A 16,862-nucleotide genomic window follows, 5' to 3' on the forward strand; every position below is an offset into this window, starting at 1 on the left:
CTGAAGGGAGCTTTAAAGTAATTTACAAATATTTCTGCTTCTAATCAAGAAAGTAATTTTAATTCTAGCTTGTCTTAAGCTTCCAATTTTGTTGCATTAAAACAGCATAATCTTAAGTGCAACATATCTTAAAGAGCTCTAAAGTAATTAATGTTAAAATGAATCATGAGTATGAATTTTACATCCATAATACCCAGTACTATGGTTTTATCAAAGTTGTAGAAAAAGATATTGATGTATATAAAGAAACCCATATTTTACATTGTAATAACAACAAAATATTCTTTACAGCCAAAGGGAAAGGGAGTGGAGGTGTGAAAACGGCAAAGCTTTATGCTTGGGTTGCTTTGCAATCCCTTCCTGAAGAAATGGTCATTAGTCCTTGTCTGCTGGACTTCCTAGAAAAAGCTCTGGAAACGATTCCCATCACTCCAATTGAAAGAAATTATACTGGTATCTCATAAAATAAAATATTTTCAGTTGATGTGAATATAACAGTCGTGACAATCTACTTCACAACTATTTTATTTTATGCCTTCTTGACCTCTTTTTAAGATGAATTTTCTATACAGTGTTCCAAGATAGCCACATTTCAGTCCTTTTATTTTTTAAATCTCACGCATATTTTCACCACTTAAGTGCACCATCCACCTTTCAAAACAACCATATTTTGTACCTGAAAGCTGCCTTCAAAGTGATTTTTCAAGCCATAGTATTTAATCCTTCCTCATTATTTTACATCAGCTTGAGTGAAGAGTTCAAAAGTCTTAGTTTTAATATTCTTACATGGTAAAAATACTCAGACTAAATTTAATGTTGATAGTCTGATAACATCCAAATTTGATATATTAGTTTTTTCTTAAGTAAAATAGTAAACTAAAATCAATGGAGTTCTCTCTAACAGCACTCAGCTCCCAAGATGAAGATGTGGGGCAGTTTGAAGTTCAGGATGCTTTAGAGGAATCAACAATATCTCTCGTATCCTCATCTACATCAGCTTATTCCTCATTTCCTGTGGATGTTGTGGTTTATATTAGGGTCCAGGTAAGAATGCATTTACTGCATGTATTTTTTCTATGACATTTTACTCATGCAAGTGATATTGGCAAGATCACCATTTAATGCCCATTCCTAATTACCCTTGATAAAGTCCGATTGTGCCACCTTGAATCACTGAAGCTTATATGCTGCGGTAACTCTCATGCTAATATTAGAGAGAGAATTCTAGGATTTTGATTTAATGGTGACAATGTTATGTATAATTGTTATATATTTTGAATGTTTGGCGTATTTGATTTGAAGAAGTGAAGAATGTTTCTAATATGTCTGTTGTTCTTATCCATTCCAATGGTGGGGTTTAGTAGGCCCTGTCAAAGAAGCAAGTTCTATAGTATATCTATAGTAAACTATGTTGAGGATCTGGCCAGTGTCAACCCAAGCTCCCAATATGTTTATTCTGAGATTTGGGATGGAAAGAGGAGCAAGCTAAGACCGTCTCTTATTGAAGGTGGTCAATAATGCTATCTATATGCTGCCTGAAAGACCATTGTACATTTGTCAGCTGAGTCTGAATACTTTTTTGTATTCAAGAACATAAGAAGTTTGTTATATGTACATGTTTGTGCAAATAATACTTAAGGAATATTCTAACATAAGTAAAGTAAATAATAGAAAATTTGCAAATTAAAATTACTGTACTCTCTCCAGACCTGACTCACTTGTATTAAACCCCTCGGTCACCGACCACAAATCAACTCTGAACTTGTTAATCTGGGGAATGTGATTGTTTCACAAAATAAAAGATCAAGTAACTTTCTCCCTCTCCTGTATCTTGCAAAACCTTAAACTCCAGCCTTTCATTGCTGAGCCCAAGCTCATGGAGATGTTGCAGATGTGGCAGCTTAGATTCAGGTAGTGACAGGTTCCCACATATTACGACAGGAACCCGTGTCCTGACCTCCTGTCATTTCATTTATTTTACTTAGCATTTATACTATTCACCTCATTTAGTTTACTAAATTAATTACATTTTGTGATTAGAACCTAGTTAAATGTTGCATGTTACTTTAAAACTTATCTCACTGTCACTGCCAGTCATGCTGCTGCTTTTACCTGTGATGCCATGATATGGTTCTGCTCTACCTGTGAAACCATAATGTTGTAAACTGTCAAACCAAATTCAGTTGTATCTGCTGACCTGTTATTCCTATCTGATCAAAGCCCATTTCCTTATCAAAGCCTGCATTCTTAAAACCACTTCTTCCAAAATGAGGTTGGCTAAGATCATGTAAAGGCATTTGTAAAACATTTTCACAACTTTAATTTTAATTTACCATATCATCAAATTAGATGTTTCAAATTGAACCCAGCAGTGCCTTTTATCACTGATTCAGCAGATTAACAAGGTCATATAGAGTGCCGTACAGAGTGACCGTACCTAGAGTCAGTTAGTCAAATATTTAACAAGTAGTGTATTTGCAATTTTTAGTACTGATGGAGCATTTAATAGCTATTTTTTGTTTGATGTTTGTTATTAGGTTTGAATTTTTTAGCTATGCATTTTATTTCCTCCATTTTTTTTCTCCTTATTTTTGTGATGCCTGTATTAATTTTGCGACAAGATGCTGAAACTCAGGTATATATTTCAGATTCTGAATTACCCGTAAGCACCACTGTCTGAGCTCTACTGCGATATCTGCATGTTTGATTTAAAAGATTGTTAATTGCATAATGAATCAAATGTATTTTGACAATGAATTGTAAATCTTTGAAAACCTTTTATCTGCATTTTGTAGCCATCACAGATCAAGTTCAGCTGTTTACCTGTGTCAAGAGTTGAATGTATGTTAAAACTTCCTTCACTGGACTTGGTGTTTTCATCAAATAGAAGTGAACTGGAAAGCCTGGGTTTCTCACATTCATTCGATGGAACTCCAGTATCTGCCTCTGCCACTTCACTGCTTGCTCATACTGTATTAAAAGCTGCTACCAATAAAACAGGTATGTGAACAATCTACAGTAAGGTTAGCACAACACTTTACAACACCAGCATTCAGTGACTGGGTTCAATTCCTGCCACTGTCTATAAGGAGCTTGTATGTTCTTTCAAAAATCACATGTGTCTCTTCCAGGTGCTCTGGTCTTCTCCGATGTTCCAAGGTGTGCGGGTTAGGGTTTGTAAGTTTTGGGCATGCTGTATTGGTGCCGGAAGCATACTGACACTTGCAGGCTGCACCAGTACAGTTTTGACCATTGACACAAATGGTATATCAATGTCATATGTTATGATGTACAGTACTATGCAAATGTCTAAGGTGCGTATATGAAGGTAGGGTGCCTAAGGCGTTTGCACAGTACTGTAGTGATTTTATGTATTGCACTGTATTGCTGCCACAAGCTAAACAAATTTCATGACATATGTGAGTAATGGTAAACCTGATTCTTATATGGGTCTCTATTGTGAACTGAGTGGGAATGGGGAAGAGAGAGGGTAATCATGGTTGGGGAAAACAGGAGAGAGCACGAAGCACCGGAAAGACATTCTGTAAAGAACAATAAACCAATTATTTAGAATCCTTGAAGATGTCTTGAATGCTGCAGAGGCTAGTACCCATGAATGAGCTGACCTTTCCTGATTTAAAGCAGCAGAATCATTAACCTCATCCGTTCGGTATTGAGTTATTTAGCCTATTTCTGTTGCACCCATTGCTGTAGAAGTGATTATATCATTTCAAAATGAGCATAAAGCTTTGGAAAATGCTTTTGGCAGTCTCAGCAACAAACACAAAATGCTGGAGGAATTCAGCAGGCCAGGCAGCATCGATAGAAAAGAGTAAACAGTCTATGTATGTTTCAGGCCGAGTTCCTTCAGTCTCACTTTGGTAAAAATAATTGTGGCTAAAGCCTTGTAGGATCAAGTTAATAATAAGCTTAAAACCAAATATGGAATTGGTTTTCAAGGCCACATTTTATAATGATGACAAAGAATTCTGTAGCACGTATTCAGATACTTACAAGAGTAAAATGTTTTTCAGTATTGTGTATGTCAACTTTGTGATCTGAATTTAGCAGAGTCTTTCAGCCACTTTTAAATCCCCAAGTTGTAAGATGAATCAAACACAGTATTTGAATACACGCAAAATGCTGGAAGAACTCAGCAGGCCTGGCAGCATCTACGGGGGGAGAAAAGTACAGTCGACCTCTCGGCCCGAAACGTTGAATGTACTTATTTCCATAGATGTTGTCTGGCTTGCTGAGTACTTCCAGCATTTTGTGTACTTTATCAGGAAAATGTAGACCTAACCTTTCCCAGCACTTAATGATATCAAAAGTGATATGTTTAGATTTTTGTACTGTTAATTTTTTAAGCTCCTCAGCCAATGAATCAGTTTAATCTGCAACAAACTTAGAACACATTCTGATAAGTGTCTAACAATTACATTAGACAGTGACCACCTCCAACAGAAGAACAACAAACACCCTTCATTGGCATTTAATGATATGACGAGTGTCATCTTCCCCCTTCCTTCTCAGTCCTGAAGAAGGGTCTTGGCCTGAAGTGTCGACTGTTAATGCTTTTCAGAAGATGCTGCCTGAGCTACTGAGTTCCTCCAGCGTTTTGTGTGTATTGCATCAAATTCATAGCTGATTGTGTATGTGGCTTTGAAGATCGCAGGCTTTTTCATGGTGCAGAATGCAGGCAAAGGCATGCACATTGATTTGTGGCTGCAGCATGCTGGTTTCTACACACCAAATAAACATTACTTAGAATCCCATTCAATTCCAATATAGGATGAAGCTGCCATGCAACAACCACGAATCGTGCGTTTAGTACAATTAGTAATGCACAACATCCCTGATCCATTATTGTAAATGCACTACTATTGGCATTTGAGCCATTGACAAGTGCTTACTAGGTGATGAGGGGTGGCTGTTGATGACAAGATGTGAATTGGGCAACACACAACAGAACTTAAGAGTAGGAGCTGAGCCTACTAACTCAATGCCCCTTGTGCTGGGATCAATTGCTCAGCATACAAGGTGTCAAGATTGTTCATGGCCCTGTGCATGCTGTCCCGTGATTATCATGGAACTATTCTTGTCAGTGACACTGTGAGGCAAGTGAGACGACAGAAGTAAGGTAGTAAAAGAGAAAGTTCCTTATGGCCACCTCTCCTCATTTGTGGAGGGTAATGAATGGCCAGCTTCGGCTGTATTGAAATAATCACCTAAAGGAAATAAAAGAATGAATGAGTGGGTACATCTTGGATGACCTTAAAGACATCCACTTGACCACTATGCAAATATATAAATTAATATAAATTGGTAATTGTATTAATATATATATTAATATAAGACAAACATAATAAATTGAAAGCATGCCATAGAGCAGAGAAATATCAATAAATGTCCTTATTCGTTCCATTGTTTTTGGTTTGTTCTATGCTTTTGACTGTCTTAATCCAACTGCTTCTACTTCCATGATTGCAGTATGATTGCTGAAAGGCTGTAGACGTTTGGTGAAAGGAACTTCAGGTGGCTGTGGAGGACTAGTTTGAATAATTCTGAGGCTAGTGTACTTGGCTTCATAGTACATTTCTAGCATGGCTTCAGCATACGGCAGTGGTGAGAGAATAAATGTACTCACCCTTAAAAGGCTATAGCACATTCTTGCTCATTAAGGACATTGCCTTCATGACGGTCCTAATAATCTGTTGAGAAATCTGTAGCTGCCACAGTGTTCATTCCTCTCTGTAAGGGTATCTAAATCCATGTTACAGCAATCTCAGATCATGAGATCAGATGCACTAATGTGAACTTATGAGAACATGATTTTAGATGCTTTTGCTTGCATTCTAATGGTAGTTGTGAAATAAAACATTCTATCACATTAGGAACATGTGATTCCAATAATGTTACACATTGTTTTATGGTTTAGTTGTTAATTATAGGAAACCATAATTACTGTTAAATAACTGACTTTAAAAACCTAATATACTTTTAACAAGTTCAGTTGTCCTAACTCTAAAAATATTTAAACATTGAATTTAAATTGTGATCTTCATGATTTACTGCCTGAGAATTATAAAATATGCTTGTCTGCTTCACCAACATTACTTGTAACATCTAAACATCCCTATGGGTTAATGTCTGACTACGAATCATTTAAGGAAGGCGAAATGCATGCTACGAAGATTGCTGCATTTTTGTGGATACCTTCCTTTAAGGTTAGCATGAGTCCAATTATTTTGCCACCAAGCACCAAATTCCAGGCCAAAAATCAAGCTAAATGTTTTTAAGATTAAAAAAGCAAGGAGGTAATTGTCCTCATTTAATAAAGTCTTGTAAAGATAATCTTTAGAATGAATCAATGAGCCTAAAGTAGAATTTGCACAATATAAATATGTTGCATTTATATGGAAGGAGGTACCGTAGTAATGTTTAAGTAACATTGGGCAGGTCAACGAAGAGGCAGGAAAGAGAGGGATATGGGTCTTATGCAGGCAGATGACATTACTTACATTGTCATGGTCAGCACAGACATCATGGACCAAATGACCTGTCCCTTTTCTGTGATCCTGTCATTTCAGCCTTGTATTCAACAACTAACTTCTCTTTGAAGGTACATCTTCTGGATTTGGCAGCCCTCTTGGAAGAAGTCGACACAGCAGCAGCCAATCTGATCTTTCTTATACCAGCACCACTGCATCAGGACTGAGCTTTACAGCCTGTATGTCAGACTTCTCTCTGTATGTTTTTCATCCATATGGAACTGGGAAGCAGAAAACAACTGTAACTGGCCTGACTCCTGGATCAAGTACATCTGGTAAGATGACCCGAAATAGTTTTGATTGTTTTTATACATTTTTATTATTTTTATGCTTCTGTAAAGTTCTGCATGGAATTACAATATTTTTGGTAAACTTATCTAGTTTTAAACCCAAAACCCTTATTATAAATGTAAATGTGTTTCCATTTTGATGAATGCTTGTCTACCATCTGTATCTTTGGGTATTTGGAAAGTTGGCAGTTCGTTTAGATTTTTAACAAACTGGTTGTGCTTACATGAGCTTGTTTATTAATATAAGCAATTCTCAAAAATATATTTCCCTCTTCCTGCATATAGATGTTGAGGCTATGCCTAAGTGCTGTTGAGGAGGGATATTATAGGCTATATTTATTTTTCATTAGATTGTATAAGTTTGGAGTAAACTGGTTTATATTTGAACTCCATGATGTTGTACCTCTGGAATTCTCACCTGTTGACCTTCACATGGTGACTTCATGTCACAGCTGAATAGCACTAATAGAGGTTATAAAATAAAATTATCTAAAGACTGCCAATCCCTGTACATTTGCACCCTTGAACATTCACGTCTTCATTCTGCTTTTTGAATATGGAGTAAGAAACATGAAAATAAGTAGAAAATTGAAAATAACTTGAAAAAGTTGGGAAGAAAAACAAAATAATTGTTTTCTTGATTACCTTCTCATGCTGCAGGTGTTGTTGATGAAGAAGCCAGTTCTGTAACGGGCCGTAAGGATTCTCTCAGTATTAACTTGGAATTTGTGAAAGTTAGCTTGTCCAGGATGAGGCGATCTGGAGGGAGTTCATTGTTTGACAACCAAACACCAATCAAAATTAACAGCAAGATGGAAACCACTTTAATAAATATCTCTGGTACACAAAGAAATTTCTTATCCTTCCCTTTAACAAAGTTTTGGGGTAATTGGAATTATGGTGTGCTAACTCTGTATGTATCCCTTCAGCTGTCTGTGACATAGGATCTGCTTCCTTCAAGTATGACATGCGTAGACTTAGTGAAATTCTAGCCTTTCCAAGAGCCTGGTACAGAAGAAGCATTGCTCGCCGCCTCTTCCTAGGTGATCAGACAATCAATTTACCAGGTGAGATTATACAAAAATTTATGTTTAGAATCATGACGTGAGATAGCACAGAAACGGACTCCTGCACAAACTTATCAAGCACCCGCTTAGACTATTCCTACAATAATCTCATTCTCCTTGCATTTCCCCCAAACTCCCCTCAGATTCTCCTATTCATCTACATAGTGTCGTGGTTTCTCGTGCCCCACAAATGAGCAGGAGACGCAGAAGATTCTTAAAGAAGTATTAAACTTTAATTTGCAAATCAAAGCTGAGACAGTCATTGAGCTAGTCGCTGACTGCCCACCGATCTTTGGACATAGCATGTTTTATAGCAATCTCCTGGTTTAGTTGTATTAGCATATGCAATCGGTCTATAGTTGCGTACCACACGTACATCCGTCACTATTCTTTCTACCCATTGACTTAATCATGTTCTAATCTACATCTCTTAGCTACCTCTCATTAACACAACATTGTCTTCTACATTCTTAAGATTTCATTCTCTAGCAAGTAGCAAGTTTACATTCTTAATATTTCATTCTCCTGCTAAATTGGGTACATGCATCGCAAATAGCAAATTCAGATTTTCTAATCTACATCTCTTAGCTACCTCTCATTAACACAACATTGTCTTCTACATTCTTAATATTTCATTCTCCTAAATTGGGTACATGCATAGCAAATAGCAAACTCAGATTACATAATTTACATCTCTTAGCTTCCTCTTAACACACCATTGTCTTCTACATTCCTAAGATTTCATTCTCTAGCAAATAGCAAGTTGCAACTTTTATACTCCAATAATAGAACACAGGGCAATTTGTGGTGGCTAATTAATGTCCCAGAAGTTAAGAGTAGTGGACACATAAATCTACAGCAGAAATAAACCATGTGTTAAAAACATAATGCCGCAATTTAAGATGCATGAACATTTCAGATAGAGTACAGAGTTGGAAATGGACAATATTTGTTTCAGAAATGGAATCTACTCGTCATTTGCTGACACAAAACAGCAATGTTCCATTGAGACCAAAATAAAATAAATGAAATAAGAAGTAATTTTGTTAACGAAGTAGAAGAAATAGCACACATTGTAGTGTCATGTTATTTATATGATGCCAGCAGTTTTTTGTAAGGCTATTGACAAGTGCATTCATAAGCTTTAAGTGTTGTACATAGCTTAAAATTAAGCATATTAACAAAGCTGGAAGGTGTATAATTTCTGAAGCTCATCAGGCATTCCATCAGCTTATGGTTAAGGATCAGTACATTTCGGGTGAAGAACTATGCACTTTGCTTTGAATTTTTTTGTTACAAGAGATTGAAATGCATAATGTATATGTGATTCCATTGCAATTTGCAAGAAATTTGATTTATTTTTTCAAAGAAAGAGAATATGCAAAATCCACACAGACAGCGGATCAGGTCTGAATCCGATTTGCTGGAGTACTATTAACTGCAACACAATGTGCAAGGAAAATTATCAACATAATGGGAAAAGAGAGGGCATTGGGGTCAATTCTGTACCTTTTTTCTTGTGTCATTGTCACAAATGTGATAAAGCAAATGCATTTCTTTTGTGCTGTGATTCCATGGATCTGTGATTTATTTGTATTTGAAATTAACACTAATTTTATCTGATGGATAAGGCTGTGGTCACAAAAAGGAATTTTGCATTTGTTGTGTTATAAACTACGCATTATTTTTAGTGGAAACTGACTTTTGTTAAAGTTTCTGAATTACTTAGTTTTTAATATTTTGGAATATTTGTAATTTTTTTAAGCCTCTGGACCTGTAACTCCGGATTCTATTGAAAGTCAACATCTTTCTCCTGAATCAACACGTAAGGCATACTGGCGTACCTGGGAGCAATCTGCACAGTCTTCTAATTATTCGCACATGTCTCAGACAGCAAATGTTTTCAATGATCACACTTCATCATCACCAGCTGGCATGATTCACAGTGTGAAATCCCCTTCGGTGATCCGATCTAGGAATATCTCAGAATCATCCGTTCCAAGGAGAGGTACAGACACAGAGAGCAGTAGTGATGTTAAATAAATCTCAAAACGGTGTGCCTTTATAATAAGCCATTGTTTGCAAAGCATGCTCTATAAATCAGGAGGTTGCAATTTTAAACAATCATTGCTTTATTGACTTTCTTCAAGAGAAACCCTGATTTATAACTGTGTGCTTCATGCTTTATAATTAATACCCTTAGAGTTTAGCCCTCACCCATTTGATAATAGATTGGTAAAGGGCCATTGTTTTCTAGAAAATCCGGTCAGCATTGGACCCTAAAGCTAAGATGCCAGAGCTTCTAAAAGAGCTGTAAAACCTGATGGAAGAGTCCTGACTATGATGCCAGTGACTTACTGGACTCCAAAAATTCAGTCATTCCTCAATCACACTTTATTTACTTGTGCTCAAGGAGAATAAGATGGCCCCCATCCCCACACTGTTCTGAAGTTTGAATTGTGGAATGCCATTTTTATAAAGAATTAATTAGCAGTTATGGATATTAACCATTTGGTAACCCTGGGTATGTTCAGATTCCTTATTTACAAGATCAATTGCCATTCGTAATACAGATATCGAGTCAATAGAAACTACAAGCTGACAACTGAAGTTGCTTTGAAGTTAGTGAAGTAATTGTGGCCTTATTGAGTGTTTGGCTCACACTCTTTGATTACGTCCTTGTCTCCATATGCCAGATGACTCCATCCCCTGCTGCCCAAAGGTAAACTGTAAATAGCCCTTTCCTGGACATTATCTTAATCTGTGTCTTGCTGCAACTTCCAAAGTATCAATGCCATAATCACCATTAAATTATTTTTGTGTATGTGGGTGTTACTGGCAAACTAGCATCCATCCCTTCAGCCTGAGAAAATACTTTTGAATTGACACCTTAAGCTGCTGTAGTTCATGTCTTTTTTAAGGTATGGACATCTAATTTTGCAGTGAAGGATTAGCACTGTATTTCTGAACCAAAATGTTGTATGACTTAGACTGAAATTTATGGTGATGGTGACCCATGAATCTGACACCCTTGACCTTTTTATAGGTAGTAGAGTTTTGAGAAGGACTGTTGGAAAAACTCCTGTCATGTTCCCATCGTTCATCTTTATAGATTGGACATATATCATCCTTAATGGATTTATAATAGAAGGGGTGTAAATTTAAGCTGATAGTATGCAAAGTGAGCTACTCTGTCCAAGACAATAGTGAGTATTTCTAAGTGCTGTTGAACCTGCATCCAGACAAACAAAAGCTGTTACACACAAAATGTTGGAGGAATTCTGCAGGCCAAGCAGCATCTGTGGAAAAGAGTAAATAGTGGACGGTTCAAGCTAAGACCCTTCGTCAGGATGGAAAACTTCTTCCTCCTCTCCCCCCACCTTCTTACTCTGATTTCTCTTTTTCTTTCCCCAGACCTGATGATGGATCATGGCCCAAATTATTGATTGTTAACTCTTTTCTGTAGACGCTGCCTGGCCTATTGAGTTCCTCCAGCTCTTTGTGTGTGTTTTTCGATTTCAAGCATCTGCAGGCTTTCTCATGTTTGAGAAACTGTCACTTTTTACTCTCAGCTTGCTTTGTATCGTAGAAGGACTTTGAGAAGCTAGGACGTAATTACTCACTCTAGAGAATGCCCAGCCCATCTTGTTGATAAAGCTTAACAAGTAATCACATAGTACTGTTCATGCTCTTCACATACAGTAGCTGACACACATTTTGGTGTTGAACTCCTCCATGTTCTGCAGTTTTGTAAGCAACCTTGCTGGTACATGTCTTACTGACTTTGCCAACAAGTTATATAGACACCTATCAATTCAGTTTTAGCTCTTCCTTACAGAGCATGTAAGAGTCCATCTCCCAATTGTATATCAATTGCGTGAAAAGCTTAGAGAACATGTATGCACTTGTTAATATAGTTACCTATATTAAGACCATAAGATATAGGAGCAGAAGTGGGCCATTCGGCCCATCGAGTCTGCTCCACCATTCAATCATTGACTGATCCAATTCTTCCAGTCATCCCAACTCCCCTTACCCTTTGATGCCCTGGCTAATCAAGAACTCATCTATCTCTACCTTAAATGCACCCAATGACTTGGCCTCCACAGTTGCTCGTGACAACAAATTCCACAGATTTATCACCCTTTGACTAAAGTAATTCCTCCGCATCTCCGTTCTAAATGGACATCCTTCAATCCTGAAGTCGTGCCCTCTTACCCTAGACTCCTCGACCATGGGAAATAACTTTGCCATGTCTAATCTGTTCAGGCCTTTTAACATTTGGGATGTTTCTATGAGATCCCCCCCATCATTCTCTTGAACTCCAGGGAATACAGCCCAAGAGCTGCCAGATGTTCCTCATATGGTAACCCTTTCATTCCTGGAATCATTCTCGAGAATCTTCTCTGAACCCTCTACAATGTCAGTATATCCATTCTAAAATAAGGAGCCCAGAACTGCACACAACACTTCCAAGTGTGATCTCGTGAGTGCCTTATCAAGCTTCAACATCACATCCCTGCTCTTATATTCTGTACTTCTAGAAATGAATGCCAACATTGCATTTGCCTTCTTCACCTCTGACTGAACCTTGAGGGTTATCCTGCACAAGGACTCCCACATCCTTTTGTATTTCTGTGTTTTGAATTCTCCCTCCATCTAAATAATAGTGTGCCCATTTATTTCTTCCACCAAAGTGCTTGACCATACACTTTCCAACATTGTATTTCATTTGCCACTTCGTTGCACATTCCCTAAATTATCTAAATCTCTCTGCAGGCTCCCTGTTTCTCAACACTACGCGCTCCTCTTTTGCAAAGACTTAGGCAATAAGTGACCAATTATGATAAGACAGATAGAAGTCGCAGTAACACTAGGAGAGGTTAATCTTGCTTTAATTTTGTAATGGCTTACAATAGAACAAAAAATGGTTTCTGTTTACATTCATTTTCATTTCATGGAATCTGGTACGATAGAAATCATTTCCTCGTTGTTATTCATGCTTCTCATTAAGAGTTACACAGTTATTCTCCTGTTTTTGACAGATTCTATTACCAAAATCTCAACAACAGCATTCAATAAGAATGGAAAAGTTGCAAACCAGCAAACAGCGCCTTGGGAGACTTTAGTCGTTTTTGCAATCAATCTGAAGCAGTTAAATGTTCAAATGAATATGAGTAATGTAATGGGAAATACTACGTAAGTGATGCTCTTTAGTCATGTGTAGCATGTTGTGAATACAATTCTATCCCTACAGAATATACGTAACTTAAGTATCTGTACTTCTAATTCTGGAATTTGGAACATTTGCTAAAATAATGAATGTACATAGAGGAGAGTACATTAAATGGATTCTCATGAGGGCACTGTTTAGTTTAATTATTCTTTATATAAAATTTTATTCTGTCAGCTTTTTTTGCTGTACAGTTGTTAAATAATTCCAGCACTTTGATTGCACTTCTGGAAAACCCATTAAACTTAATCATACCTTTCAGCCTAAGTAGATATCATTGTCTCTTCCTAAAACAAAATATTGCAAATACTGTAAATCTGAAGTAAAACATAAAATGCTCAGTGAAACAGGCAGCATCTGCAGAGAGGGAATGTTAATGTTTCAGTTTGCACATATTTCATTCCAGCTAGCTAAAGATTTTCAATTAATTTCTGCTTCTATCTCCACAGATGTGCCTGATTATGTACAGTAGTTCTTTGATTTTTTGTTGTGTCATTTGTTCTTTTACTCCAGCATATCCAAAAGTATTTTCTCCTTTCACTCTTGCCACTTACCAGCTCCTTTTTTAATGATAGTCCTTAAAATCAATGAACCGTGTAATACGTTGATCAAAGCCACCAGGAACTATAATGAGTATCAAATCAAATTATCCTAGTTCAGCAATATTCAAGGGATTTTGTTAATGTTAATGTTTTAGTGCCTATACACTGATTTAACAAGCCAGTTCAAGAGATATCAATAATTGAACTAAGTTATTGATTCTGTCATCAGAGTTTTCTTCTTTGAGAATTCAGACCCTTACCATTCAGCTGCTCCCATTAATTTAGATCACCAGGAGGAAAAAGTATGTTGCCGTGCATGCTTCATATCAATCCTAATACAAAACACAAAATGTATGCACGTAAGGTCAATTGGTGTGTTGAGTCCATACCAATTTTATGCAGGAGTAATTCACTTAGTCACAGTTGCCAGTCCTTTTCTCAGAGACCCATATGTTTACTTGCGTGTAATATCCAGTTCCCTTCTGAACCCTACAACTGGATCTGCTTCCATAACTTTCTTAACAATGCATTCCAGACCTGAATGCCTCTAATTTTCCTGTCACTTATGGATCTTTTGCAAAACAACTTCTCTCTATGGTTCTTGGTTCTTGATGCAAATGGTTTCTTTTTGTGTTTATATCCTCCTTGATTTTAAAATACCTGCCAGATCTTCCCTCATCCTTTCTCTGTTCCAAGGAAAATATCCAGCCTCTTCAGTCTGTCCACATAACTAAAGCCTAGTTGCTTAGGAATCATTTCAGTAATTCTCTTTTACATCTTCTCTAAACCACTTAAATTCTTTCTGAAGTGTGGCACCCAATTATGGGCTCAGCTCCAGTTGTGACTAGAATTTTCCAAAGATTTATCATTCATTCATCTTGTATTCTGTACCTCTTTATAAAGCTCAGGATGCCATTTGTTCTTCTTACAATCACTTTCTTAGCCTGTCATGCCACTTTCAAGAACTGTGCCTCCCTCCCAGAAGTCTCTGTTCTTTGTACCTCTTAAGATTGAGCCAACTAGTTCGCATTGGCTTTTCTCAATAGTTATGCCAAAATAAAACACTTAATTTGTCATTATTAAAATGAATGAGGTATCTATCCAATTATTTCTATTACAGTCCCTTTAGGGAGCACTTGCATTGTGTTTTGGATAGGTTTGTCCCATTGATTCAGGAAAATGATGGTAGGGTGAAGGAACTATAGTAGACAAAAGATATGGAACATCTAGTTAAGAAAAAGAAGGAAGCATATTTGAGGATTAGCAAGCAGGGATCAGACAGGGCTCTTGAGAGTTATAAGGTAGCCAGGAAGGAGCTTAAGAATGGAGCAGGAGAAGGGGACATGAGAATGCCTTGGTAAGTAGGATTAAGGAAAATTGCAAGATGTTCTACATGTCCTCGAAGAACAGGAGGACAACAAGAGTGAGGGTATGAACAATCAGGGATAAGAGGAACAAGTGCCTGGAGTTGGAGGGGATGTAGGAGGTTCTAAATAAATCCGTTGCTTTGGTGTTCACCAGTGAGAGGGACCATGAAGAATGTGAGGACAGAGTAGAACAGGCTAATATGCTGAAACATATCAGCATTAAGAAGAACATGTGCTGGACCTTTTGAAATACATTGATACAGATAAGTCCCCAGGTCTGGACAGGATATTCCCTAACCTATTACAGGAAGTGAGGGAAAAGATTGCTACGCCTATGGCAATAAACTTTGCATCCTCACTGGCTACTAGAAGATTGGAGAGTTGCAAATGTTATTCCTTTATTCAAGAGAGGTAATAGGAATAATCCTGCAATTATAGACCAGTGAGACTTGCATCACTATTGGGCAAACTATTGGAAAGGATTTTTCAAGACAGGATTTACGAGCATTTGGAGAAGCATAGTCTAATTAGGAATAGTTAACTTGGCTTTGTGAGAGGCAAGTTGTGTCTCGCAAGCCTGATTGAATTCTTGGAGAAAATGACAAAACAAATTTAAGAATGTAATGCAGTGGATGTGGTGTAGTTGCGAATGCATTTGAGAAGGTTCCCCAACATAGGATTTTTAAGAAAATCAAGAGCCAGAGCTACTTGTCAGTGTGAATTCAGATTGGCTTGCCCACAGAAGGCAGATGGTGATAGCAGATGGAGCGTATTCTACCTGGAAGTTGGTTACCAGTTGTGTTCTGCAGGGATCTCTTATGGGACTCCTGCTCTTTGTGAATTTTATAAATTATTTGAATGAGGAAGTGGAAGGGTAGGTTAGTAAGTTTGCAAAAGACTCAAAGGTTGGTGGAGTTCTGGATAGCGTGGAAGGGTATCTTAGGGCATTGATAGGATGCTGAGCTGGGCTGAGAAGTGGTAGGTGAGTTTAAATCTGGAAATTTGTGAAGTGAAGGTCAAATTTGAAGACAGTACAGGGTTAATGGCAGGATTCCTGGCAGTAAGGAGGTACAGAAGGATCTTGGGATACATGTCCACCGATCCTTCAAAGTTGCTGTGCAAAGTGATAGGGTGGCTAAGAAGGCATATGATATGTTGGTCTTCATTAGTCAGAGGATTGAGAAGTTTAGAGAGAGTGCAGAGGAGATTAACCAGCATGCTACCTGGATTAGAAAGCATGCTTTATGAGGAAAAGTTGAATGAGCTAAGGGCATTTCACTCCGGAGCAAAGGACGTTAATAAAGATAGAGATGTATAAGATATTAAGAGGCATTGATATAATAAGTAGCCAGCACCTTTTTTGAAGAGCAGAAGTGGCTAATATGAGTGGGTATAATTTTAAGGTGATTGGAGGAAAGTATGGGTGGTATCAGCGGAAGGATTATTACACAGAGTGGTGGGTGCATAGAATGAGATGTCAGGGATGGTGGTAGCAGTTACATAAGGGACATTTAAGAGACACTTGGCACATTGATAAAATAAAAATGGAGAGCTAAGTGAGAGGGCAACATTACATTGAATTTAAAGTAGCTTAAAAGATGGGCACAATATTGTGCACTAAGGAGGCTGTACTGTACTGTCTTGTACTGTCCACGTTTTCTCATCTGCAGGTCTGGACATTGTATCCTGATTGTAGCTCAAACAACATCTTTATGTTTAGCAAAGTTAAGATATAATCGACAAATTACCTGAAACCAAGCATAAGGCTCAGCCAAAAAAATCTACAAGATCATCACAAAATTCCAAAAGCAG

General features: G+C 37.4%; 1 protein-coding gene across 1 annotated transcript in view; it reads left to right on the plus strand.

The window, feature by feature from the left end:
* kiaa1109 (KIAA1109 ortholog) overlaps positions 1-16,862 on the plus strand; it is a 418,633-nt gene that overhangs the window by 370,295 nt on the left and 31,476 nt on the right. The window contains exons 70-77 of the mRNA XM_059965080.1: positions 292-453; positions 905-1,044; positions 2,796-3,000; positions 6,623-6,826; positions 7,502-7,681; positions 7,771-7,908; positions 9,674-9,916; positions 12,954-13,107. Of these exons, the coding sequence (XP_059821063.1) occupies positions 292-453; positions 905-1,044; positions 2,796-3,000; positions 6,623-6,826; positions 7,502-7,681; positions 7,771-7,908; positions 9,674-9,916; positions 12,954-13,107 (1,426 nt within the window). The remainder of the gene's footprint in view (positions 1-291; positions 454-904; positions 1,045-2,795; positions 3,001-6,622; positions 6,827-7,501; positions 7,682-7,770; positions 7,909-9,673; positions 9,917-12,953; positions 13,108-16,862) is intronic.

Source organism: Hypanus sabinus, chromosome 3 (assembly GCF_030144855.1).
Source record: "Hypanus sabinus isolate sHypSab1 chromosome 3, sHypSab1.hap1, whole genome shotgun sequence".
NCBI classification, from domain to species: Eukaryota; Metazoa; Chordata; class Chondrichthyes; order Myliobatiformes; family Dasyatidae; genus Hypanus; species Hypanus sabinus.